The sequence below is a fragment of the Salvia hispanica genome, chromosome 3 (assembly GCF_029641045.1).
Source record: "Salvia hispanica isolate PSC_SH4W2 chromosome 3, Shi_PSC_v1, whole genome shotgun sequence".
Classification (NCBI taxonomy): Eukaryota; Viridiplantae; Streptophyta; class Magnoliopsida; order Lamiales; family Lamiaceae; genus Salvia; species Salvia hispanica.
The window spans coordinates 3,392,290-3,418,041 of record NC_142694.1 but is presented as its reverse complement, the minus strand read 5'-3'; the positions used below and the strand labels follow the sequence as shown (position 1 = coordinate 3,418,041).

General features: G+C 37.0%; 6 protein-coding genes across 9 annotated transcripts; 3 read left to right on the top strand and 3 right to left on the bottom strand.

Moving 5' to 3' along the window:
• Positions 1–171: 171 nt before the first annotated feature.
• Positions 172–5,055, top strand: LOC125216103 (uncharacterized). 3 transcript variants are annotated; one of them, XM_089066941.1, is made up of 6 exons: positions 172–318; positions 901–1,796; positions 1,938–3,000; positions 3,079–3,199; positions 4,018–4,077; positions 4,150–5,055. In XM_089066941.1, the coding sequence occupies exons 2-6, from the start codon at positions 986–988 to the stop codon at positions 4,885–4,887; spliced, it is 2,793 nt and encodes a 930-aa protein (XP_088923067.1). In that variant the 5' UTR covers positions 172–318; positions 901–985; the 3' UTR covers positions 4,888–5,055. The 3 variants fall into 3 exon arrangements, with proteins under 3 accessions (XP_088923067.1, XP_088923066.1, XP_088923068.1); XM_089066940.1 differs by having other exon boundaries at positions 901–3,000; XM_089066942.1 differs by lacking the exon at positions 172–318 and having other exon boundaries at positions 928–1,090; positions 1,224–3,000.
• A 29-nt stretch (positions 5,056–5,084) lies between these two features.
• Positions 5,085–9,898, bottom strand: LOC148929960 (uncharacterized). Its single transcript, XM_089066943.1, has 12 exons — positions 9,738–9,898; positions 9,360–9,579; positions 8,250–8,450; positions 8,099–8,169; positions 7,864–8,011; positions 7,004–7,582; positions 6,479–6,859; positions 6,325–6,400; positions 6,184–6,247; positions 5,852–5,969; positions 5,527–5,643; positions 5,085–5,434 (listed from the first exon to the last, which is right to left on the bottom strand). Exons 1-12 carry the CDS (start codon positions 9,845–9,847, stop codon positions 5,369–5,371), a joined length of 2,151 nt encoding a protein of 716 aa, XP_088923069.1. The 5' UTR covers positions 9,848–9,898; the 3' UTR covers positions 5,085–5,368.
• A 1,195-nt stretch (positions 9,899–11,093) lies between these two features.
• On the top strand, positions 11,094–12,655 carry LOC148929959 (expansin-like B1). The gene is made up of 5 exons (XM_089066247.1): positions 11,094–11,460; positions 11,573–11,679; positions 11,762–11,943; positions 12,059–12,191; positions 12,283–12,655. The coding sequence occupies exons 1-5, from the start codon at positions 11,322–11,324 to the stop codon at positions 12,484–12,486; spliced, it is 765 nt and encodes a 254-aa protein (XP_088922373.1). The 5' UTR covers positions 11,094–11,321; the 3' UTR covers positions 12,487–12,655.
• A 1,228-nt stretch (positions 12,656–13,883) lies between these two features.
• On the bottom strand, positions 13,884–17,319 carry LOC125210956 (uncharacterized). The gene is made up of 4 exons (XM_048110607.2): positions 16,999–17,319; positions 16,459–16,880; positions 14,749–15,001; positions 13,884–14,540 (listed from the first exon to the last, which is right to left on the bottom strand). The coding sequence occupies exons 2-4, from the start codon at positions 16,777–16,779 to the stop codon at positions 14,164–14,166; spliced, it is 951 nt and encodes a 316-aa protein (XP_047966564.2). The 5' UTR covers positions 16,780–16,880; positions 16,999–17,319; the 3' UTR covers positions 13,884–14,163.
• Positions 17,320–17,518: 199 nt separating this feature from the next.
• Positions 17,519–20,309, bottom strand: LOC125210955 (syntaxin-32-like). The gene is made up of 5 exons (XM_048110606.2): positions 19,842–20,309; positions 18,739–18,983; positions 18,469–18,644; positions 18,011–18,214; positions 17,519–17,888 (listed from the first exon to the last, which is right to left on the bottom strand). The coding sequence occupies exons 1-5, from the start codon at positions 20,071–20,073 to the stop codon at positions 17,729–17,731; spliced, it is 1,017 nt and encodes a 338-aa protein (XP_047966563.2). The 5' UTR covers positions 20,074–20,309; the 3' UTR covers positions 17,519–17,728.
• Positions 20,310–22,528: 2,219 nt separating this feature from the next.
• On the top strand, positions 22,529–24,191 carry LOC125208962 (large ribosomal subunit protein uL5-like). Of its 2 annotated transcripts, XM_048108508.2 has the most exons (5): positions 22,529–22,666; positions 22,777–22,884; positions 22,976–23,018; positions 23,363–23,558; positions 23,806–24,191. In XM_048108508.2, exons 1-5 carry the CDS (start codon positions 22,664–22,666, stop codon positions 24,002–24,004), a joined length of 549 nt encoding a protein of 182 aa, XP_047964465.1. In that variant the 5' UTR covers positions 22,529–22,663; the 3' UTR covers positions 24,005–24,191. The 2 variants fall into 2 exon arrangements, with proteins under 2 accessions (XP_047964465.1, XP_047964464.1); XM_048108507.2 differs by lacking the exon at positions 22,529–22,666 and having other exon boundaries at positions 22,768–22,884.
• The last annotated feature ends 1,561 nt before the right edge of the window (positions 24,192–25,752 follow it).

Sequence of the window (25,752 nt, the reverse complement as noted above, 5' to 3'; positions counted from 1 at the left end):
TATCTTTTTATTTTAATAATTTTTTTTTTCTGATGGATGAATTTCATTTTTCAGTAATTGTTACTCCTTTAACTTCAAATTTGTACGGATAACGTGACACCGTCTAACACGAGTTCGACTACAAATTAGCGCTTTCTCGATTACCATAAATGGCAAACATATGAAACATACTTGCCATTCTTTTTAGGGCTTCTTTTATCTCTCAGCGCGCATACACACAATCACGCACACCTCTGTACTTGCGAAGAAATGCTTATATCCATCACTCAGCTGTTTCGTCGTCTTCATTCGTAGATTCGCATTTTCTACCTCCATTAGGTAATGCTCTAATTCTATGATTTCTATCCCATTTTTATGCATGTGCCTGAAAATGCCTATCTTTTTATGCATATCAGTCGGTCGATATCTACGAAGATTGATTTGAATTTGGGGTTTTTTCCGTCGGTTGTTAATGTAGGGATAGGGTTCTAAAAAAACTAATGAATCTTTTGTTCTCAGTTTTGGCTTAAATCGAATTCATTCTTGGCTTAATTAAACAAATCCAATGACAACTGATTCCAGTGTAGTAAGACATGAGTATATTTCTCGGCCATGAATATAATATTAGGGCTCATTAGGTGGTTCAGATTCGTAGCATTTCCCATTCGTGTTTCCGCATGTTCAGGTCACGCGTTGCGTTTGATTTTAGTCGGTTTCTTGTTTTCTTAAAATTAGCTACTCCTATGTTTTCTTTCTTTCATTGATTGATTTTTTTTTCTTCTCTTTTTTAATGTTCTAATTTTCATTATTTAGGTAGTATCTTGATTCACTAGATTGCTTTTCTGGTTGTGATTTATTGAATACAATGTGCATGTGGTCGACTATGGACTCTTACTAAGACACATGCTATTGCATGTGCAGGTCGATTTGGAGTATCAACAGTATCAACAAATCAGTTACATCTTTATTTGTGGTTTTTGCTTATGTTCTTCAACGTTGGTGCATCATGTCCAACAATTTGGTTTCCGAGTACCCAATCTCAGGTAGGCAGTTGGTTCAGATGGAGCATAGTTCTAGCTCTCTGGAATTTCCTGTGAAAATGGTGGGCCAGGTATCAAGCATTCCTGAATCACACCATTTATATGTACCAGCAGATCAAAGTGGTCTGTTAGAGTCATTCTCCAGCTCTGGGTTCACTACTCCAATGATGTCGAATAATATGTTGGGGTTAAATGAATCTTCAGGTGTTAGTATGGGATCAAACCAAGTTTGGACGTCAAACCATCTAGGTCCCAAGCATGCAAGTTCGCCAAAAAGCATAGCTGCACAGAAGGCTTCATTCCCATTTAAACGGAAGGCCGAGGCAGAACCTTTGGCAAACAGTGCTACTTCTCAGCAGTTGGCACAGCCTCACAAGCGGCCAGCACATGTGGGATCTGATGCTAATTTCCCTGGATTTATGCAGCCTTCAGCACATCAAAAGAAAACTGCACAATCACAGTCTCGATTGAGCTCTCCAGTTACACCTGCTCAACCTATCAAGAAAATGATGCGGAATGACTCTCTGTCCGGAAAGTCTGGCTTACAACAGCGGGGGCAAACTGGAAAGAGGCAAACTGCTCAAATCAAATCAGCATCCAAGGCTCATTTGGATTCATCAGAAGGAGTAAGGTCCAAAATGAGGGAATCTTTGGCTGCAGCATTGGCTTTGGCTTGTCAGAACCAGGCGAATGCCTTGCTAACTGAGAAAAACCAGAGGGATGCAGATAATCCCATGGACTCCCGGGATTCTCATTTCTCCGCTTCTAGTGAGGGAGGTCAGGTTCCTGTTTCTCGTTCCACAGAAGTTTTCCCTTCAAATGAATTGACTACACTTAACAAAACCAGTGGTTCTAAGGTGTTTCAGTACAGTTTACCTGATGAGGATGTTCCATTTGGCGATAACTTCTTTGCTAAAGATGATCTTTTGCAGGGCAATGGGCTTTCTTGGGCATTTAATTTTGATATGCATATGGAAGAGGGTAAGGAAAGTCAGCATTCTGAAAAGTCTTTGAAAGAGGATGCTCTGGGGCACAAAGGAGGGGTTGAAACTTTGACACCAGAAGACTTGGCTTTCAAAATTGAAGCTGAGCTGTTTAAATTATTTGGTGATGTGAACAAAAAATATAGAGAGAAAGGCAGGTCTCTTTTGTTCAACCTCAAAGATCGTAACAATCTAGAACTCAGAGAAAGAGTCATGTCTGGCAAAATATCTCCGGAAAGGTTGTGCTCAATGTCAGCTGAAGATCTTGCTTCTAAGGAGTTAACAGAGTGGCGTATGGCAAAAGCAGAAGAGTTGGCACAGATGAAAGTTTTACCTGATACTGAGGTTGATATAAGACGTTTGGTCAGGAAAACACACAAGGGTGAGTTTCAGGTAGAGGTGGAGCATGATGATCTCATTGCTGCAGAGGTATCTGCTGGGAGTTCTTTGTTAACACAACCTCACAGGAAAAAGGCTGTCGAATCTCAATCTCCTTCCGGGGCTAGTGTTAAAGATAAAGAGAAGGTTGCAGGCCAAGCGAGCAGTTCAGAAGGCCAGGATTTCACGGGCAGCCTGATTATTCAGACAGATGAAACTGATCCAATGCAAGGAATGATGGTGGATGAACTGAAGGATGCTGACTTGCCTCCAATCGTTTCGTTAGATGAGTTTATGGAGTCCCTGAATACAGAACCTCCATTTGAGGATCTATCTGGAGATGCAGGGAAGAAGTCTCCTGTACCATATGATCCATCTAGAGAAAGCCCAAAACGATCTAGCAACCTTAGGGCTTCTAATCAAGCGTCAGATGTACATAAAGATGCTAGCACCAAAAAGGCTTCTTTTGTCGAGAAACCTGACATGAGGAAGGATTTGAGTGTTAGTCCTGTGAAAGAAACAGTTTGTCCTAGTGATGTACGGAATGCTGATTTGGTCTGGAATGGTCTCCTTCAGCTCAACACATCATCCTCAGTCATTGTTGGTGGGCTGTTTTACAGGTATGCATAATTGAGGTAGTAAACCACAATCTAACATTTCAATATATTTGCTCTGATCTTTAGCTTCATAATTAACAGTGGTGAGAAGACATCAACAAAGGAATGGCCTGCCTCTCTTGAGATCAAGGGCAGAGTTAGACTCGATGCATTTGAAAAATTTATCCAAGAACTCCCCATGTCGTGGACACGTGCAGTCATGGTATATAATTCTTGCCCCCTCAAACGCTGCTGGGTATCGGCTTTTTGGCTGCAAAGAAGGCTTTGTGGCCTCCCAGCACTGATGCTTAATTACCTTAATCTTTATCTAGTTGTACTAGTTTGGATGTATAAAAGCAGTAGTGACAAAATATTCTCCAATATATATCAATGTTTTGTCACATGTTTTCCCAGTGGGAAATTCTTTCATACTACTATTTTGTTAGTCTTGAAAAAAAAAATTTACCTTAGCTGTATAGATTCCACAACAATTGCCAGTTATAATCACCTTTAACATAAACATTAAACAGCAGCCCCACAGGGGTAAAAATCATCGGTTAAATGCAGGTTGCTCTTTGTTTGAAGTTGATTTAATTGGCTGTGTTCAAGATTTGATTGATGAACTGATTATCTGTATTAAGAAATCAGGATATGGATTCTTGAACGTTGATGAACATGTAATATGGCACTTGCCACTTGTGGAATATTGGGTTTTGTAAAGTGGCAGTTGATTTCAATTGATTCTGTGTAGCAAGTGACTTTTTCTGGGGAAAATTCAGAGAGTTGCTGCCCTGCCCTGTTCTATTTCATGTCGTTTTGGTACATAACTTGATTGTCTAGGCTGTTTAAATATAGCAATGAATTTGCTAAATGAGGAATTGTATAAATTAACTGTAACTGTACGACACAAAATCAGCTGTATTTCCAGATGTAGTATCATAAGTTGCAGAACAAATGTGCTATTGTAATGTTGCTTTATCTTCTTGTGCACAATTGAAATGCTAAACTGCTTACTAACTAAATCATCCTCTCTCTCTGCAGGTTCTCCACTTCATTTTGAGGGACAAATCATCCGAGGAGCAGCGTTCTAACCTCTCTGAGGTAACTCTCTCTCCCCTCTTTTCTGTCTAGAGTGCTGTTGGATATTATGCAGATGACGATTTTCTGGTGCAGGCTGTGAGCTCATACATAAGCGACGAGAGGTTGGGGTACGCTGAGCCAGTCGCAGGAGTCGAGCTCTACCTGTGCCCGCCAGCTTCTAGAATGTTCGAGATGTTGAACAAGCATATACTCCGGGAGCATCCAGCGACCGAAGAATCCTTTGAAAACGGACTAATTGGTGTAGTTGTATGGAGAAGAGCTCATATAAGCAACATAATATCACCTAAATCATCGTCTCACCAAAAACACAGCTTGAAAAAGCAACCCTTTGGTGCCCCCACTAATACCCTAACTAGGCAACCCCAGCACCCACCGCCGGGCGAGGACGATGACAATGACATCCCGCCCGGGTTCGGCCCCGGTGTGGCAGCGAAGGACGACGATGATTTACCTGAATTCAACTTCTCCTCCAGGGACTTTGCCCGTGTTGCACCTTGTAATTCACTTCACTTCTCGAAAAGGGCTACAAGACCGGTAGAGGATGTGAGAGAGCTTATCAAGAAATATGGGCAAGATGGGACCAGTAAGAGTGTGGTTGTAGATGCTAGGAGATTAGGGATTGAACCTTGGGACGGCGACGACGACGACGATATACCGGAGTGGCGTCCGCAGGCCCCACAACCGCCGTTGCGCCACCTGCCGATGCACTTGCAACATCCTGGTGATAACCGTACGCCTCCTACGACGCGGCTGGGACACCATGCGTCACCGGGTGGCTACCAAGCTGGCTCGAGATGGAGGCAGTACTAGTTAGCTTTTCGTTTTCGTAGATAAATTTTGATGGTTTTTTTTTTTTCTTAACCTCACTTGTTCTTCGTTCTTCCGTAGTAGTTTCAGTGAAATGGTATTTAGTAGCCATCAATTAGAAGACGAAATCATAACAAAGAGTTGATTCAATACATTTCAATTTTCATTTCATTCAGGAGAAAAATCAATTTTTTACATATGTCATCGTTTTTTAGTAATAGTAGTAGTATTTTTTTAGTATATAGTATTAATGCATGGCATCATTTTATACCATCTTTAAATCCTACTCCTATCGCCTAAATTTGGTACTAGTACTACTACTATATATTACTTCCTCTATACATATAATCCTATTCCTTGGATATTTGGAGAGATCATTGGATGAGAATTAGCAAAAACTATTCATATATGATGAGTTATGATATTCGTTTACATAGACGATTATGGAAAAGATAAGAAACTATCAAGCTATATATACTGGGACTTAGTCCATCCACGATGCACCCACCATCTTGGCCATGAAGCTGTATTTATCTGCAGCTTCAGCAATCTGAAACAAACATCGTCGAAAAACAAACTTGGTAAATCAAAGAACTTGGCCACTTATATCACGAAATTTGGCTAATTGAAAAAATAATATACCAATTTCCTTGTTGGCTTTCCGGCTCCATGTCCCGCCTTACGTTCTATGCGTCCAATGATTGGATTTGTCTGACGACTAGCTTTGCCGACACTATTGCACAGGACATGCTGCATTGTCTGCACACCAAAATCATCTCTACCTTTTAGGATTCTTTGGTAGGTGAGATATAGTCTAGTAGACTATTAGAGTCACTATCTTAAGTTTACTATGCTACAAATTGTGGTTGAGTCAAAATAACTCATTAATCTTCGATTTATCTATTCTACCAAACATAGCGATCAAATTACTATTTCATGTCGATTTCATTAACAAGGTAGCACTGACCGCAAGAAACTTGAGCGAGTGCAACGGCACAACTCTGTCATCATGGTCCGCCGTCAACACCATCATTGCAGGATATTGGCTCAAAGTATTACTCCTCACATTATGCAACGGAGAGTACCTAACCCCAACACCACAAATATATTCGGTCATCCAATTTATCAGTCCACTATACATACATGAATATTAAATTAAAGGGCAAATTGGCAAAATTTCGTTAAATTCTGGTTCATTCCACAATTTTAAAAATAAGTAAAAAAAAGTTTTGGATTTTATTATAAATTGCGGAATTCGACCATTTTTCTAGCTATTTGTACGTAATTAATGAGGCATACTTGAGTAACCAGTGGAACTCCTCCTCATTATCCGAACATCCGAAATCTGACGTCCACGCATGCCCTATTTTCGGAGAATAAAGTAAATGATTGAAGCTATCAGAGCATAAAAGAAAAGAAAAAAAATTCCAAGAACCTCACCAATAGTAAACTTGTGAAACCTGAGCATATCCATAACGCCAACATGAGGAAGAGCGCAAGCAAACAAATCAGGTCTCTGCAAGCAATTCAACCATGTTTCATTCATGTCCAAACAACAAGATGCATTAAAACAAATGTTGGAAGCTAAACAAACCTGATTAATACATGCCCCAACAAGAAGGCCGCCGTTGCTGCCGCCTTCGATGCAGAGCTTCGTGGAGTGTGTATAACCGGCGGAGATGAGGTACTCGGCCGCTGATATGAAGTCGTCGAACACGTTCTGTTTCTTCGAAAGTGTACCGGCTTTGTGCCATTCTTCTCCGTATTCTCCCCCTCCTCGTATATTCGCAACGCACAACACCACTCCCAAGTGTTTCGCAATCACACTGCGGCTTACGTTGAAACTTGGAGTGAGGCTCGTGTTGAATCCTCCGTATCCGTATAGCAAACACGGGTGCGATCCATCCAGCCGCATCCCCTTTCTCCCCACGATAAACATGGGTATCTTCGTCCCATCTTTACTCGGGTAGAAAACCTTAACACATAGTTTAGATAGAATAAAGTAAGACAGAATAATGCAGTACTTTCGCCTAAAATATAAATGACTCAATTACCATTGAAACGCCTCAAAATGAAAAAAGTTACTAAATTAACAAGAAACAGAAGGAGTAATATTTACTTGTGTGACATGAAATTGGCTCCTATCAAAGCCCGGCACAACAATTTCTCTAAGGATCTTCATCTCAGGGACGTCGGATTGGAGGTTGCACGTATATATAATCCCCGGGACGACAAAACTAGTGAAGCCAACAAACGCGATGGAGTCCTTGCGCCGCGCCGAGATTCTATACACTGTCCCGATGTCAAGGGGCAGGCGGTGCAAAAGGCGACCCGTCTCCAAATCCCTGAGCTGCAACACATTCTTCACATCACTCAAATAGCTCACCAGAATCTGCGTCCGGTTCACAGCCACAGCAGACTGAAGCACATCTTTCGCGTCTTCTCCAACGACATCCCTCCAGCAACTCGGATCCCTGACATCAACCCGAACCAGCTTGTATCTCGGGGCATCCTTGGTCGTGTGGAACGTGAAGATCAGACCATCATTCGCTACATAGTCATAAACAGCATCAAATGTGTCAACAAGTTTGACAAAGGGTAATAATAATCCATTGAGGCCGTTTCTTAGCGCTGAGACGTCGCAGTAGTAAAGCGTGTTGGTCGGATTGCAATCCTTGAAGTTGTAGAGAAGAACATACTGCGCCAAAATATAAGTGTTAATGTTATGACATAATAGAACAATTGTGTAATCGATACAAATAGAAACGTAAAGAAACACAGATTTTTGTAGTTCACCAACGTTTATTCAAGATAGTTTTCAGATTACAGTGTTATACGTCCTACTTTTATATAAATAGGCACACAAGACGGGCTAGGCCCAATATAACTATTAAGACCCAAAACGGAAACATAGCTTAAGGCATACTAACAATTAAACATGACATTAGGGGCTAATGCTGCAGAAACGCGACAACGCACCTTTCCATCCTCAGTGACCGAGGCCGAGTGCATATGCTTGGGATTGTGTGGATCACTCCAGCATAGTATGTCTTCGGATTGATCAGTACCGATGAAGTGATAATAGAGTTGATGATTTAGATTCGCATTCGTCTCTGCGCCACCATCCCTATTAATACGTATGTTAACAAATGATCACTAAATCTTTTTTCCGGAGTAATAAACAAAACACAACACAAGCATAGGTTTCACTTACGCGGGCGTTGGATACCGCGAGTAGAAGAAACCTTTACTGTCATGAGTCCAACTAATACCAGAAAATTTAACCTGTCACAAACATATTTTTAGCAAAATCAAGAATAGGAAACATGTAAGTTATTATAGTACTTAATTGTCACTATTGTTACCCAAAAAAGAGTATCAGGCTGTAGTATCTTGTCTTGGATTTGCATGACTTTGATAGTAACCCAATCACTTCCACTGTGAGTAATGCCATATGCTATGTATTGAGCATCCACACTAACTTGAAATCCATTCAAAGCTACAGTGCCATCCTCACTAAATGTGTTTGGATCAATTAAAACCTCTGCTTCTCCATCCACATTATCCTATTTACAAAAATGTACAGTCAATTCTAAATTCAATCATCATATTAATAGTGAAAATAATTGTATAGTACACTGTACACCTATACGTTTAAAAGTATAGTTAGATATATTTACTTAAAATATTAATGCTCTTCTAAAATACATGAGACTATAACAATGAGACAAAGTTAAAATACTATTTGAAGCCAACAATTAATTGAATGGGTCTTGTTGCGTGTGTAGCATAACTATTTTTTATTTTAGGAATGTACATTTTTTATTAAGACCTGGTTTCAAATATGTCTTTCAACGGTTGTATAAGCAAAATGATGTCATCCACGTACAGTTTAAATATTTAATTTGACTTATTGTAGATTTTTAGAATGTCAGGGGAAGTTGGGAAAAGTATACGCAAAGTCATCTACAATTTAAAATTTTGAATGAGTCTCAAAAGTTTATGCAATGTCGTACAATTTAAATTTTTGAATGCGTCTCAATTTATGTACTTCTTTAACCACAAAAATAGTAGTACTCCATAATGCAATTAGTAATTTAAAGTATAATTAAGAAATAATTGATAATTTTTTGAATGCGTCTCAATTTATGTACTTCTTTAACCACAAAAATAGTAGTACTCCATAATGCAATTAGTAATTTAAAGTATAATTAAGAAATAATTGAAAAAAAAGTGGTGAGAAATTTCCACAAATAGAAATCATACTAATTTTGATGGATGCACCACATATTGAAAAATAAGACAATTTTAGGCTTTTAGCGGATAGTGTACTAGTTTTATAATGAAATATGATTATAATAATTTAGTAGCGTATTTTGAAACTCATATACAAAATGAAAAAAAAAATATTCAGTGTATAATTTTACATATGGATGCCCAAAGTAGCAAAATACGATATTATTTTATGGACGAACCTGGATGTATAGGACCCTTTGCGCCTGTAGACCGGAGTTATGAAAGTAAAAATAATGATCTCCGGCCCTAAACGGAGCATCATATCTTGGGAAATCATACACTTGTGTTAACTTTTCACTAAGATTTTGCCTGGTTTCGCATTTTGAAAGCACGCTTTCCATCAATTTATTCTGCTCTTCCACAAATTCTTTTGTCTCCTCACTATCACCATCTTCCAGCCTATCACGTACACCAATTAATACTTACGAATAGTTTAATAGAGAAGATAGATAAAGCAGAACATATTGTTAGATAACTCGGAGTTATCTATCCTAGCAAACGGATCTTTAACGTTTGCTACAAACTTTCAAACAAAATATGTATACATTATTAATTACCATCGATAAGGATCGCGAACCGTGACTCCGTGGTAATTGTCGGCCACAGAGTCATCGCGACGAGCGGTCGGATACCATAAACGGTCTTCGACAGCGGGAAGCGATCCCATTGTTTGGTGGAGTTTTGATGAAGAAAGGGAAATAACTCAAAGGATGTTGAAAACACCAGAGTTATGAGGTGATGTTGGGTTGTCCATGTGGTACTAAATATATAGTAGTAGTTGTAGTATTCAACTGTCAACAAAATGTTGTCATATTATCTAGAAAATGTTGACATGTATTTAAAAAATGAGAGAGAATATTCATTTTCTGCTCCTTTCATATGCAGATGAATCTTTAATGTTGCCTGCTTCAAGATTCTAGCTTATCGATACTGAGTTGTGAAATTTAGTAATATATGCCTATTTCATGTAACAAGATATAATACAATATTTTAATTTTATATATAATATTTTTATAATTTTACGGGATACTAGATGATAACTATTTTTGAAGATTGTCATGTCAGAGAAAAATAGTCTCGTTGTCAATTTTCTTGAAATTTTGTCTTACTTTTACAGCTAAGATATCAGTCATACACAAAATACATATCAAAATTATTATAAATAGTAAATAAATCTATGTAACATATAGTAGTATATTATAATGTTTTCTTAAACAATATATAAAAATTACTATAGAGACTTGTTCCTTCCCAAAAATAACGTAAATATGGGATTAGATTCATAAAACTACATAAATGCAGAATTAAATCGTGTATACAGACTAGAGAAAATAGAGTATATGAGAGTAGGCTAGGGCCAAGAAACCAATAAATTGCATAAACAACATAAATTAATGGCCCAACACTTTAATAAAAGCCCAATGTCTTCCCCAATAAAATAATAGCCGAGGCAAATCTACAAAGGAGATCCCCTAGATTTGAAACTGCCATTTTTGAAAAGTTCAAACATTTGACATATTGTGATCAAATGAATTACTCCCATTTTCTAAGCCAAATATAGATTTGACTTCTTTTTTTGGAAAGATGCTAACGGCATTTTCTGATAGTGCAAAGACACCAAACTTCTATTTCTGTCCTATCAACGTCCCAATATAATGGTTTTTCTTCAAAATGAGACAGATTTGGTCACATTCCACTAATGAAGCCTGCTTGGTTCCTTCGTATATAATGTTTAATTTAAAAAAATGAATAAAATTACATATATTTAACAAAAACAGAATTTGAACAAATGGATATATACAAACAAAGTCTAACCGAAATATAGTTGTTAATGCAATGCATTTGACGTAATTTGTAATGATTACATCAAGAACTCTTACAAATCTCAGTCAGAAATTTGACATTCCATGAATAAGAATTGAAATCTTTACCAGAGCTTGTAGAAAATCTTACCACTTTGGTAGATGAAAACTGTAGTGGGATTCCTTCCCCTCGAGGTTTCTTTGTCAAATTCTGACGTCTAACCAACTTGATAAGAATGGCGTTCGCCTATAAATACGAGTGCTGGAAGAGCCATTCGTATATTCGAGCTTGTCTTCTTTCTTCATCCCTTACATCTTTATAACCTTTGCTACACGGCTATGATGGCACTTGTATTCGGTCTTCTTACAGCTACCCTTCTCCTGTTTGGATCCTTCGGGGATGCTGCCCCATGCGCAGACTGTTTCACCCAGTCGAGGGCTGCTTATTACCCGAATTCTGATGACAAAGGAACAGAAAGTGAGTTTTCTCTGAAAACATGCATGCACTGCTAAAATGATACCTACACATGATTTTATTAACATAAACTTCCTATTAAATCTTGATTGCATTTGGCACAAAAAAAATGCAGCCGGACGATGTGGCTATGGTGCATTTGGGGCGACAATTAACAATGGATACGTAGCTGCAGTATCAGATCTATATCGAGACGGATTAGGATGTGGTGCTTGCTACCAGGTAAATATCATCACAAGGAGAAACAAACATGAATATTCTGTCAAGTAGTAACGCGATTGTGAAATGTCTCGTATTTTTTCAGGTTAGGTGTACTAATGGCAAGTACTGTTCGGACAAAGGAGTGAATGTAGTCATAACGGACCACGGTTCCAGCCATGATACTGACTTCATTATGAGCAGGCGTGCTTTTGGCCGAATGGCTCAGAACGTGGATGCAGGTGCATCTCTATTAGCATTGGGTGTCGTAGATATTGAATATAGACGGTAAGTTTACAAAGCCTCAAGCGGATATATCATGTCGAGTTTCATGTATCTCGACTCTCGGTATGCACACACAATTGGAAGATGGTGCTAATATCTCATTTATGTAAATGCACAGGGTTACATGCAGCTATCCGAACAAAAATATTACGATTGAGATAGACGAAAGCAGTAGCAACCCACATTATCTGGCATTTGTAATTTGGTATCAGCAAGGCAAGGAAGACATAACTGCAGTGCAACTGTGTGAGGTACCTTTAAGTACTCTGATTTTCACTGCAAAGAAAGGTTTTAAAACACTGAATATATCATTGAAAACATAACTTGGTGTTTTATATACAGACACAAAGTTACACGTGCAAACTATTGGATCGGAGTTATGGAGCAGTATGGACAGTTACCTCGCCACCGAGTGGACCACTTTCAGTAAGGATGCTCTTAAGTGATGAAAGCGGGGACGAGAAATGGATAGTTCCGGTCAATGACATACCCGATAACTGGAAAGCAGGAGACATATATGACTCTGGAGCACAAGTTATTACTTGATCCATCAACCGTCAATTACTCTTTATATGTTGAAATGTTATTGGTTTTAGGCCTTCAAATGGATTCTATTGTTCAAGTAGGAATCAAAAAATAAGTTGTCAATTTATCTATGTATTGGATTTATTTTATATATGAGTGGTAAAAGTAGAAGGATATTATGCCTTATAAGATAAACATTTAATGTGCAATTGGATATGTCTGTCAAGTTCTTCAAGATAAACTAATTACCAACATCCCTTTTTCACGTTCTTACTATTGTCCATAACAACAAAGTAAACTACTAAGTGCACAACAGCGAAAAAATTGGAGTTTTGATGCTAGGACAACCTAACACTTGAAAGGTGGCTATCTAGTTCTAACCAACCAATCACTCAAGGTAAAAAAACAATTATAAGCAAATTACATCGAAAAGATCATCAACAATGACTTTTTCATTTGGGAAGCAATAACAAGGTGTGACTCAACCAAGTAGGTTATATTACAAGGATATAAGGCACTGGTTATATTAGAGGTAGCCTTATGGAATTTACTTTCTTCATGGAATTTAAATTAAAATGCGTAATCTTCAACAATAATATCACAGAATCCACAAAAAACAACTTAGAACAATTCGATGTAACAAGAATATTCAAAATATTGGCTTCTGTGGATTACAGTTATTAGTTTTTTACTTGCTTCTCTAAAATTAACTTTTTATTGAACCCCAACCAAACCATGCATTTGAGAACATACAACAGTCACTCTTGAGTGTTTATTTTCTACAAAGAAATGAGGATTACCTATTGCAGACTGCAATGAAGACATCTCCAGCCCAAACACCTCCCCGGAAAGAGCATCAGCAGTCACATGATGAAGAGATGGAACCCATTTTCATCAGGCATTCTGTATTCTCTATTAGTATCTTCCATTTTCAAGAAAATTTGCCAAACATATCGAACTCTATTATTTGTATAGCTTGAAGGAAACCCTTCATCCAACTCTTTAACTGCTTCTTTCAATAGTTTATAAGAACCTTCATCATGTCCTTAAACAGATTGATAATTTCCCAGAACATTCCTCTAATGAGCATTGCTCTGATTATTGTGTTGTAAATGAAGATATTAGGAGGAATGGCATTCTCTCGCAAATGGTCTCGCAGATGAAGGGCAATTGAGAGTCGTGAGAATTGCTCACAATCGAATGATGTTTTAGTAGTATAATATTGGTGGTTATAATTTTTTATTATTACCTAAAAAAGAAAAGAAATCCGCTTGTTCTAAGAGTGCAGCTTTTGCAATTCTACATTTTGGCCATAGTGAATGCAACCTTTTCTAGCCACTAGCCACTGATCTATTATCAACCTACCAATAATTCCTGCTTTGTGTGTGAGAGAGGCCAAATGCCTAAACAGCAAGAAATTCATCAGAAAATTTCAGCATTCATCAAGACTCAGAAGTAGATACACAGCAAGAAGAGAAGAGGTATTGTATGATACATCTGTTCTAACAAGCAAGTACCAATTGAAAAGGTTTCTCGATATAAAAACAAAAAAAAAAAACTAAAAAACATGTTTCAAAATGCAAAATTATATTGAAGTTCGTCTACTGCAAAACTAGAGGGCAAGAGCTCGGAGTTTTATTAACCACAGAAGCCCACCTATCTCCATTTGATCCGAGCTCCATAGCTCTGACTTTTTCCTTACCGGATTGGCTGCTGGTTATAATGGTTCTTCTCCTTCTTTTTGGCAGCTGCAAGTTTTGCACTGCGTGCTGCAGCCTCCATGGCAACAGCTCTTGCAGCAGAGTCAACCTCCTTGTTCGATTTCTTTTTCTTAGCAGAAGCCACTTTCTTGAGCCGCTCCTTCACATCAACAGCAGAAGATTCTCCCTCCACTTGTTCAGTCTCGTCTTGTTCGTGGGGAGCATCTGAGGTATTGGGTTGGTCCTGAGGTTCCTTCGCCTCTTTGGAGGCCTTCTTCTTCTTCTTCTTTGCGCTCTTGGATTCTGCAGGTGCAGCACTATCTTTCTTCTCTTCAACTCCATTCAGTTGCACTTCTTTCCTGTCTTTGTTCACATCTGCAAGAGACCAAGATCAGACTTGTATTCCTAGTAATAAAAGAGGGGCAAACTGAAGGTGCATTATTTTTCCACACACACTATGTGACAGGCTCCAAAAATGCATGCAAAATAACAAAATGAAGAGCCAGTAAAATCATCAGTAGCACACAATATTTTCATGCTTAGACCAGCAGTTCCACATAGGTGATAAGGACACATCAATTACCATTTGTCTCATCTTCAGCTTTCTCTTTGGGGTTTACTCCAAAATCGGCTAAAATGGCCTCTAATTCAGCAAGCTCCTTCTTCCTTCTCTCCTTCTTGGAAAGCTGTCTTTCTGTCTCCCTAGGTGCTGGAGATTGTTCAACCTGTGTTTCAACTATAGGTTCAGAAGGTTCTCCGACCTCTGTTCCATGTTCAGGCTCCTCTTCTACATCATCATCACCTTCATCAAGAAGCTCATCTTCACTCTCACTTTCCTAAATTTTGGATGGAAAATCGAGATAAGTCCCAAACAAAATACAGTCATACCACAAACTCAATTACAATAGAGGAAGAAAAGGAATCAATATAACGTAACTCAATGAGCAACATGCTTATTTGCAACAAATACCATACTCTGCAAACCTATGAAGTCATGTAACATCTCCAAATAGCCATTACATATCTACATGAGCTTTGGCAGAAAGAGCCAAGAGCATAAAAGCAATCAGTAGAAATTTGCAAGTAACAAGGATAACGAAAGAGACATAACCCAATTCATTACATTACAATTAGTATAAATGTGCAACTGACAAAGATATCAAGAGAGAGACACCCCAGGTTGAAACAGTACAATAGAACAAGAGAAAACTACATGCTGAAAAGCTACAATTTTGATCAATAATGATAATTACTAGTCTGAGATTGTTTGATCATTATACAACCAACCTGTAGATACATCCTATATGATGCTGAACAGGGCCAATATTGAATCGGGGAGATGTTAACAAAACAAAAGGAAAGGATGATAGACCAAAACACTTGTATGCATGTGACACCAGATAGGCCAGTCCAACTTTTTTTATAACAAACTAAATACATAAATCACATAACAACGTAAGGGAAAATACAATATTACACTCACTTTTGGCATTATCAGTTTAGTAGAAAGAAGAAAATTATGAAGTTGATGAAGCATAGCAGGCAAGTTGCATATTAAACAGAAGCCACAACAATAACCACTCCTTAGAAGAAAGGATAACTTCTCATTGAGAAAACAAGCACAATTGAAATGCAATTGGCAAAATCATTATTTGCAAATCTTCAAATAATACATCTCTGATAAAAACACCATTTTGTGCAGGTGTGGGGAAAAGGGATCATGCAAGAATTCAGAAATCGTTTGAAGTCAGCAAAGAAAATAATGAGGGACATTGACATGAATATCATCAAGTAGGTAACAAGAACTTAACTGTAAAATGACAAAGGACGCCTAGTAAAGAAAAGGAAACCAAAGCAAACATTTAAACAAACAAATATTTTGTTATAAATGACAGGCAACAACTAAGCTCTCACAATAAACCTCTGCTAGTAAAGTGTGTCGTTTATCAAGCACATTGTTAACTAGACAAAAGTGAAAGTGGCAGCAACAAAATGACAACAAACACCAAAGAATCACCATATGTAGGAAATGGTATTTCTCAACCTTATAATACAACAAGCGCAAATTTAAATTGGAACAAGTGTTTGTTTATGCATAAAGCTAAATGCAGCACATATTTAAGAAAACACCAAAGGATCAATAAAAACATAGACATAGCAAACCATCAAGTCGTTGATCACCATAAATTATTAAGATGCATAGAAGTTAGCAACAATGAATGGCGAAACTACTAAATAGACATCCATTAAATAATAGTGAGCAAAAAAACACCATGTAGCTCATGCCTTATACCTCCAAATGATCTAGTTTCTGAGTTTCATCCACTTTTTCCACACCAGAACCACCCCACATCGCCTGGGGAGGAGCCGTGGTGGCATAGTAATCATCGTCGTCCTCATCATCCACATCCGCCCACGACTTCACTGTCAGAGGTGCCGGAGCCCAGTAAACCGGCTTCTCCTCCCCTTTCTTTGATTTTCCAGAAGCAGCACCACTGCTCTTACTCCCCTTATCAGACTTCTTCTTCTTCTTCAAAGTCTCCAGCGCCGCAAAAACATTGGTGTTGCTCACGGTAAACGATCCCTCATCCCTCCTATTCCCACCTCCAACCATTTTCCAAAAAACCCTCGCGACCGATCGAAAATCTCAAGCTCAGATGTCACAAATCGCCGATTATTTTCGGGACTGGATTTCCCGAAACCAATCAACAATCACTGCTTCCAGAACAACAAATGAAAAAAACAAAACAACACGCAATTTGATAAAATCCTAATGAAAAAAAACAATCCAAACTATAAGTGAGTTTATTAATCGAACAGAGTGTAGACGAACGAATATCAAATTTCCCAATTATAAATCGCAATTGCTATTCTCCCTAATCCAACAGGTCCGATGAGCTCGAAAATGCGATTGCGAAATGTAGGATTCACACAAAAATAGGGTTTCGAACAGGACAAGAGGCGCAGCTTCTAGGGTTTGGTGTGTCAAATGCGTTACGTTATCTGCCGATTGTAGTTGTGCATCTATATCCGTATGTTAATGCGTTACATATATAGATACACAATATATATATAATATGGAGAGAGAAAGAGAGAGGTGACGACAAAAGGAGGAGCTTCTGGTGCAGATAACGTGAGAGAGGGATGCAGAAGTTAAAAACTTGCTAAATTCAAATTGTTATTTGATTGCATTTCTTTAAGAAATTCATTCTATCCATGTTTTTTTAGCCTCTTTTTTCAATTCTAATTTAATCTATAATACTCGTAATTGAAAATTAAAATAATAGATTAATATAAATGAAACACAGCAAAAATATGTGGAAGCAACAAAGCATTATCATACAAAAACAAAATTAAAATATAGAATTTTTCATTACACTTCAAACCGAAGTTCTTCTCTTGAACTTCACCTTATAGTAAGAATACACATACGAAGCTCATGAAAAATAGCGTTTCCTGATATACAAAAGAAAGAATTTTACTACAAAACATTTTGGAAAATTATACGGCAGACACACGGCGATGAGTTATCTTCCTGTGTGAGAAGATAAAACGGCTCATCACTAGGCCACGAAGAAAAGGAATATCGTGAGGAAGAAAATCAACACAAAGAATATCTTGATCATTAGCCACCGATTCGACGAGATGCTATTGAGGTACTTGAGCAGAGCACCTTGTGCTCCCTCCACGTTTGCCAGTGTGTCTTCCATGTTTTCATCGATCCTATTAAGATGGGGTTCGCGTGAGAACAATGACATCAAGGCATGCATTCATAAATGCTAGTAGATAATATGATCAGAAATTTAAATGCATAATTGACTGCTTTTAGTTCATGCTAAAGCTACCTGATAGCAATCTCTCCTTGCTGCGATACAAGAGTAGCCAACTGATTGAAGATACTTCCCAGCTCGTGAATTGTAGACTCCACATTTTGAAGAGCCTCAGCTCTACTCTGCATGTAGCTGTCCTGTACGGGAACAATTTGCTGTTGTTGTTGTTGATTTTGTTGCTGCTGCAGCAAAGGCTGGGACTCCCCATCGACCTGATTCCTGTTACAAAACATAAGCTGTGTAAGTAAACTAATCTGTGTATACATAGGCAACTCGGTTAATTCCAAGTTTTTCTGCTCAGTATTAAGTCCTAAATGGCATCTGACTATATCCACATTCAAGACCTTGAAAAACTATTTATCAAATACTATCAATTTCAATCAGCAGAAAGTTTAAGAGGGAATATGGCAAAAAAAAAAATTCAATGTAGGCTGTGGTGGGGATACCAACTGGCTGGAACTGTGTGTTCTTACTTGGGAAATAATTGGGATGAAGTTTGTGTGCCGTCAGACCATGGAAGAGGTGTGGCAGCTGAGTTACTGGTCGAAGCCTTTGCAGCCAAAGGACGCTGGCGAACAAAAGGATTTGCATGGCTCTTGGATGCAGAAGACGAAAACAACTGCCTTCTGTTGTCATGAACCTTGAGGTTCTGTTGAAGACCAAGAAACACAAATTGTGTTAGTAACTATCCAGGAGGCCAGGATTACAAAGGTTGTGGTGAAAGCATTGAGATATGGATTCACCTCTGTTCGCATGGTTAAAACTTCCTTGAACTCCTTTGTGGTGCTCATCAAACGATTCTTTAGATCATCGACAACCGTAGTGGAATGAGTTGTGGTGTCACTGCAGGTGCTCTCATTGCGTGAATTGGAGAGAAACTGTAGATCAACTACGGCAGAGTTAAGAGCTGTTATATCTTGCTTGATGAGTGCAGTAAGCTCCTGGATTTCCATGGTAGGATCATCAAACACAGATGTCCTCTTTGCCACTGTAAGAGATATACACATTACATTATCAATTCAAGCATGCCAATCGAAAGACCAGACACAGGAAAAAAAGCATAGAATGACAAGCATTGACCATCAATGTATGTGATAAACTAGCCTATGCAATATTTATTCATCTAGAGACTGTTTATTTTGAATGATAGAATATATTGATTAAAGTGTGATCATAGTTTGAAGGATGAGATGGTCAAACAATCTCAAAATCAATCATTCCATCAAAGTAAAAGGACGATTAGCTTGGACTATTTTTATTTATCCATCCTATAACTGAAAAAACACGCACGCCCCCGAAAGGTGTAAACACCCTTTATCGTATACATGGATCTTTGTCCAAAAGAACACAACCATCCTCCAAGAAAAGACAAACTATGATCTCTTAGAGTTTGCTTATTCAAGCACCTAGAGTAATCATTACAATTATACGAATGATCTCGTGCTCCTAAAAGGAGTAAAAAAACCAAGGGGCATATATACAAACTTGTACGATTGAACATATGATCTGCAGAAGAACTCATATAATATGATAAATTAAAGAGACAAAAACACCGCCAACAAGCATTTGATCATATTTAGTTAATCAACAAACAACACGTTGCAACATCTATTAGCTCGATAGCTCCTCCTAAATCGGATTTAAGATGCATAACTGCTACTAATTTACGATAAATCAAATCCCAAACACTTCATACAGACAACAAAATAATTACTATAAATGCAATTCAGTCCATATGCATCTGATAATAACTTCTAAAATTCAGTAAATGCAAAGCATCAGCTCACCAAAAACAGCCTATTTCTCGATAAACAATAGCAGGATAAGCTACAATTGAATCACTCACGCTTTGCCAGCTTAGCTAGCTTCTGCGACGTCTGATGAATCCCAAACCCAATTTTGGATGCCCTCCGGTTAAATTCCGATTGCATCGCCACCGCCGACCGCGGCGGGTCCTCGCGCTTGGATCGGCTGCTGCTGGGGCCATTCTGCAACGATACTGACTTCTTTGCCCTCTCCGCAATCCCTAAAAACTCCTGCGTACGATCCCTAATCGAGGCATTGCTCTTCACCGACATTGTGCCAGATCAAATTATCAACACCTCAATAACATATATGCTTGATCCCGATGGATTCAAAGTTTAGGGATCGAGAAACAGGAATTCGGAAATTTTAGCCTGGATCTCAAACCCCTGAAATTATTGAAATGGACGAAATCTGCTAAGCCCTAGATCTACGAGAAGAGGGCAAAATTGATTGAGGTGTATCACGCTGTTTATTATGTGTGTATATCGTATTTTGTAGACGTTTCCACATATGTTTACTTCCCTTTATTTTCCACCATTTGTTTAAATGTTATGAATAACTTTAAAATCATGATCATTCGTATTAGTAGCAACTCTTCTTCGTTTGATCGAATCCAATTTTCATGCTTTATAATATTGCTTGTTCACTTAAAAATTCTCAAACTTAAAAAAGACATTGTTAGATTGCATATAAATTGAATATAAATAACTTTTCTATAATAGACGATTTTTATTTTTTAAAATGAAAAATGTGAGTGGAGACAATTTTCCAAAAAATATTGAAAAATTTACGGGCGTAAACTATGAAGTCTTAATATTTAAATTTTTAAATGCATCAAATTTACACGCATTATAGTTTTGCGCAATGATTTTGAAATAAAATAAACAATTACAATTTTTTCGAATATCTTAAGCGTTGCTCAAAAAATCTGTCAATGTGTCTTGATTTTAATTTTTCCATAACCCCGGTAGATTTTCCAAAATAAAAATATAACGAACTTTGATTATAGCGTGTAATAATATCATATAGTAAGGACTCGTTTGATACAAAAGATGGGACATGAGAAGATATGTAAAACAAGATAAGAAATACGAGCTTCATGTTAAGATATGCAAAGATATGATTTTTTTCCGTTATTGTTTGATAGAAAAGAAATTATCTAAATTTGTATTGTATATTAAATAACATGGCTTAACTTGACAAATTGGTGAGATACATAAACAAGGTTAATGTTATAATTTTGGTAAAATTAGATAGGGCCATGGTCTTATATTAGACTTTGAGTTAAACTTAACTATGATATCAAACAATTAGAAATGTCCATATATAATTCTCTATCTTGATATTACTAACTTATCAAACATGTGTAATACAGATTAATAGGCGTCAACTATATTTTTTTTTTCTAGTCATGTATTGTACTAGTATTTTGCATTTATTAGTAATATATTCACTTGGACATAGTATATGAACTCATTGAAGACCACTCAAGTTTCATCCGTTGTGTTATGCATCTACCAGGCTTAGCGATCAGGAACTTTACGGATTGCACGTAGAGTTCGGAAGCGAAAAATCAAAATATAAAAGAGCAAAGTATAGTGTTAAGTGTCAATTTCGACGAAAGCTTGATTCATTTGAAACGATTCAATAGTTTGAGTAATCAATCACAGTAAATCAATGATGGATTTACATAGATTGGATCAGACTCCAATCAATATAAGAAATTATGGAGTTGTGCATCACTGTGGGGATGTTTGGTCCAAAGTTGTTATTCATTTGAGGTGGATATGCAACAAAAAAGTTAAAGGTTTTGTAGAATTTTTGGGGACAAAAATGGAAGAAAAATTGTGATTCAAAGGAATGTGAAAAGTAGACAATGTGATTAGACTCCACCGAATAGTATGAAAAAAGATATTATTTTTTATTACAACTTTAGAATATAAATATAAATAAGAGTAGATTTTTTCACATCAACCCATATCAACCAAACGGGTGCAATACCCAGGATACTGATTAATAACAAGGGTTACCACACATCGCATATTTTTTAGATTTTACACAACAAAAGCGGGGGTAATTTTATTACGATTCGGACGAAGGATTTATTAGTATTTATTACTGTAAAAAAAAAATCATGCATAAGTGTGTATTTTAAGAAAAACAAATAAGAAAACATGAAGCAGCATGACATTTATTAAATACAAGAATGATGAGTGCTTCATAAAGTAACAGTGAAAGATGCTAAAAATAAAAAGACTCAGTACATTCTCATGTGACCTCGTAAAAAAACAGTTATCGTAAACGTTTCATATGCGATTCCTTTTTATTCCTTGAAACGTAATTTTACCTACTTATAAAAGCCGGTACTCAACATTTTCATCGAAGGTTTAACAAAATATCCTAAGACAACACACAAATTTAGCTCGACGAAACTTTAACCAAATTAGTCCACATCTAATCAACTCATAGCAAGTAGGATTGACTTAGAACCCGGTGGGGTTATATGTGCAACTATTTTATGTACCCACTTATTTGAAATCCTCTTAAAAATGTTTTAGACATTGATTTTTTCCGATGCCATGCCTTTACTTTTATAAGAATAAAAATTACCTAATATTCAATATAATATTTACTACTCCCTTCTTTTAGATTTTAGCTTGAGTAGTCAAATGAGATAGTACAAAACCAAAATTTTAGCATGACCGATTAGAAATTAATGGACTGCCCACAATATATATTCAGATGGGCCTAGAAGCTGAGATCCAGCCCACTCAAGAAAACCCTATATTTTTAGGGTTGGAGTTCAGTCTCTCTCATTAAATCTCGCTGCCGCCGTGCCTCTCCGCCATCGACGATTATCCAATGGTGCGTCCCGTATTTCTGCGTTGTAGACATGTTTAATCCATCGTATTTTTGTCATCGCGTTGGAGGCTCCATCGATATGTCTAATCTCTCGCGTATTTGCTATGTTGCAGGCTTCAGAGAAGAAATTGTCGAACCCGATGAGGGAGATCAAGGTGCAGAAGCTGGTGCTCAACATCTCCGTCGGAGAGAGCGGAGATCGTCTCACCAGAGCTGCTAAGGTACCGAGCACATTGAGCTCCCGCCGCCGGAGCTTTGATTTTTTCAACAATTTGATGTTTCTGAGCTCACTGGTTTCATTTTCTGTACCAGGTGTTGGAGCAACTCAGCGGTCAATCTCCTGTTTTCTCCAAGGGTATCTTTCAATCATATTTTAATTTCTAATTTTTTTTATGTTTTAAGACGCATGAATTCTTCAGTTTTATGTTTATGTTTTACTGATTGTTTTGGTATAGAAATTTAAAGCATTCTGCGCAGAACCAATAAATCTATTAATTCACTGAATACATCTCCATTTCTAGAGTAGTTTTGACCCCCACTTATTAAATCATGTTGATACAATAAATAGAATATTGTATTTGTAGTAGTACACATCTGAATATGTTTGACAAGAATCTTATTTGTATAGATTGAAGCTTAAGCAAATGATCAAATTGAAATGTTTGCGACTCTGATTGAGTTATCTTTCGTAATTTGTAGCAAGATACACTGTTCGATCTTTTGGGATTAGGAGGAATGAAAAAATTGCTTGCTATGTTACTGTGAGAGGTGACAAGGCAATGCAACTCCTCGAGAGTGGCTTGAAGGTCAAGGAATATGAACTGTTGAGGAGGAACTTCAGTGAAACCGGATGCTTTGGTTTCGGTATTCAGGAGCACATCGATCTTGGAATTAAGTAAGCAAATCTGTGATGTGAACTTATCTTCTTTTAGCAAAGCCTTCCATTTAGACTACACTTATGTAGTCTAAAGTTTTATGTTTTCTAGGCTTATAGTAGTAGATTCACTTTAAATTTGGTTATAGATTCGCTGTCAATTTGCATATTGGTGTTTGTATTTTTGTGATACATCATCTAGTTGCTTGTTTGTATATACTGTATTGAAAAATGAAGATTCCTAACATGTTGCATTGATAATTTATAGGTATGATCCATCTACTGGTATCTATGGTATGGACTTCTATGTAGTCTTGGAGCGCCCTGGTTATCGCGTGGGTCGTCGCCGTAGGTGCAAGTCCCGTGTTGGAATCCAACACCGTGTCACCAAGGAGGACGCGATGAAGTGGTTCCAGGTGAAATATGAAGGTGTGATCCTGAACAAGGCATCTAACATTGGAGCTTAAACTGATCATTATCTTTTATGGTTTCATTTGTTTCACCTTTTTTTGCTAAAAGTTTTGTAGAATTTTATCAACAGACAGGTCTTGCTTCATGTTAAGATTGAAATTGTGTCTTAAATTTCATTACTGGTGGTGTTTGATATGCTTATGGATGTTGGTAATGATTAATATCAAGATTGGTTTTATGTCATTTAACTATAGTAATTTAGTATTTTGTTGGATATCAACAAAATGAAGCTATTGTTTTTACTTTTAATTGAAAATTTGGTTGTCTTTTCTTAGCGAAAATTTTGTTTTTGAGAGTTCAATTTTTAATAGAATAGTCGGATTTAGGTCTCGAATATTATGGATTTATATCTTTAATTAAAACCTCCCTTCCCTCCTATTTAAGAAATTTAAGAAAGGTAAAGAATGGTGGTATGAAAAAGTTAATGGAATATGAGTCTTAATTTTTTTATATTGAATTTATAGTAAAATGTGGGTGAAGTAAGTGAAATGTAGAATCTATTTATGATAAAAGTAAAACGTGGCTTTTATTATGACAGAAATCGAAATGGTATAAATGTAATTTTTATTGTGGAAAGGATGTAGTAACTCTCAGTCTCAGTTATAGTAATTGGTAAATAAAGCAGTGTGCTGCATGATTGGTGTAACTATAGTTATTCTTCTTTTTAGCGATAAATATTAAAAGGTGAATCTGAAATGTAGGATTATATGCATTGGAAGATTTCCATACAAGTTACTAATACTTAGAGCCATACCAATAGGAAGACTGGAAGAGCATTAGCCAAATCCTATCCTAAAATGCCTTGCCTTAACAAATAGAAATAAAAAATCAGACAAAATTCGGAGAAAGTTCGAACATACATCATCAATAAAATAAAATGAAGTGCAACGGGCCATATATATATATATATGTGTATATATATAGGAAATAATAATAATAACAAAGAAATGCGGCTAGGCGGTGCTCGGTGCGCAATAGGCGCCGAGAGACTGCCTAGCCCACCGCCCAAACCTGAGCTCTCGTCTTTTCTCTCTCCTCTTTTCGGTTGGGCTCATGCAATAGGCGCCCAGCCAACCGCTAAATCGCTTGCCGATGGCTGGGCCGCCTGTTGCTATTGCTCTTAATTCGTATACATCAGTGTGACTATAATATAAATTTATAATGCTACCCTTCGTCCATAAATAAAACTTCCATTTCATCTTAGGGTTTTATGAAATATAAAAAAATGTTGAAGTGTAATTCTATTATTATTATTATTATTATTATTATTATATATTCCTTTCTTGATGTCCATGAAAAAATAATCAGAGAGCATGAGTTTTAGTAGTAATATGAAACTGGTAAACTATATGAAATTATGAAATTGGTAAAATATAGAAAAGAAGATAAAAAAATATGTAATTTTGGTAAAATATAGAAAAGAAGATAAAAAATATGTAATTTTATGGGAGATAGGTAAAAGATGAGCAATAAATTAGAAATAACTTTTTGTTTTTAGTATGAGATTAATTCTGATGGATGAAAATAATAAAATGACAAATTATTTTTTGTAAATAAATGGAATATTGATTTTATAAAACACGGATTAGTTAGCGAATAGCATGAAATTCATTTAACTAGAAGGAGCAAGCAGAGTTTTAAATACTGTCGAGCTCGTGGGGCCAGACATGTAAATTGGCGCGTCATTAACTTCCTCAATTTGAAACCACAACGGTATTGATCATCGTAATTTCGCCTCTTCCAA

Bases quoted from the DNA above. Each gene is read 5' to 3' on its own strand.
- LOC125216103 (XM_089066940.1), top strand. From the start codon at position 986: ATGTCCAACAATTTGGTTTCCGAGTACCCAATCTCAGGTAGGCAGTTG. The intron at 3,001-3,078 runs GTATGCATAATT...CATAATTAACAG, and splicing joins GTTGGTGGGCTGTTTTACAG to TGGTGAGAAGACATCAACAA. The intron at 4,078-4,149 runs GTAACTCTCTCT...TTTCTGGTGCAG, and splicing joins AGCGTTCTAACCTCTCTGAG to GCTGTGAGCTCATACATAAG.
- LOC125210956 (XM_048110607.2), bottom strand. From the start codon at position 16,779: ATGGTTGGAGGTGGGAATAGGAGGGATGAGGGATCGTTTACCGTGAGC. The intron at 15,002-16,458 runs GTATAAGGCATG...TCCAAAATTTAG, and splicing joins AGAAACTAGATCATTTGGAG to GAAAGTGAGAGTGAAGATGA. The intron at 14,541-14,748 runs GTAATTGATGTG...GGTCTCTTGCAG, and splicing joins AGCTGAAGATGAGACAAATG to ATGTGAACAAAGACAGGAAA.
- LOC125210955 (XM_048110606.2), bottom strand. From the start codon at position 20,073: ATGTCGGTGAAGAGCAATGCCTCGATTAGGGATCGTACGCAGGAGTTT. The intron at 18,984-19,841 runs GTGAGTGATTCA...TATCTCTTACAG, and splicing joins GCTAGCTAAGCTGGCAAAGC to TGGCAAAGAGGACATCTGTG. The intron at 18,645-18,738 runs GTGAATCCATAT...GGTCTTCAACAG, and splicing joins TTTTAACCATGCGAACAGAG to AACCTCAAGGTTCATGACAA.
- LOC148929960 (XM_089066943.1), bottom strand. From the start codon at position 9,847: ATGGGATCGCTTCCCGCTGTCGAAGACCGTTTATGGTATCCGACCGCT. The intron at 6,860-7,003 runs GTAAATATTACT...CTATGTGTTAAG, and splicing joins GCCAATTTCATGTCACACAA to GTTTTCTACCCGAGTAAAGA. The intron at 5,970-6,183 runs GTATGCCTCATT...TGTTGGGGTTAG, and splicing joins GAGTTCCACTGGTTACTCAA to GTACTCTCCGTTGCATAATG.
- LOC148929959 (XM_089066247.1), top strand. From the start codon at position 11,322: ATGATGGCACTTGTATTCGGTCTTCTTACAGCTACCCTTCTCCTGTTT. The intron at 11,461-11,572 runs GTGAGTTTTCTC...AAAAAAATGCAG, and splicing joins TGATGACAAAGGAACAGAAA to CCGGACGATGTGGCTATGGT. The intron at 11,680-11,761 runs GTAAATATCATC...GTATTTTTTCAG, and splicing joins GATGTGGTGCTTGCTACCAG to GTTAGGTGTACTAATGGCAA.
- LOC125208962 (XM_048108507.2), top strand. From the start codon at position 22,768: ATGTTGCAGGCTTCAGAGAAGAAATTGTCGAACCCGATGAGGGAGATC. The intron at 23,019-23,362 runs GTATCTTTCAAT...CGTAATTTGTAG, and splicing joins ATCTCCTGTTTTCTCCAAGG to CAAGATACACTGTTCGATCT. The intron at 23,559-23,805 runs GTAAGCAAATCT...GATAATTTATAG, and splicing joins CACATCGATCTTGGAATTAA to GTATGATCCATCTACTGGTA.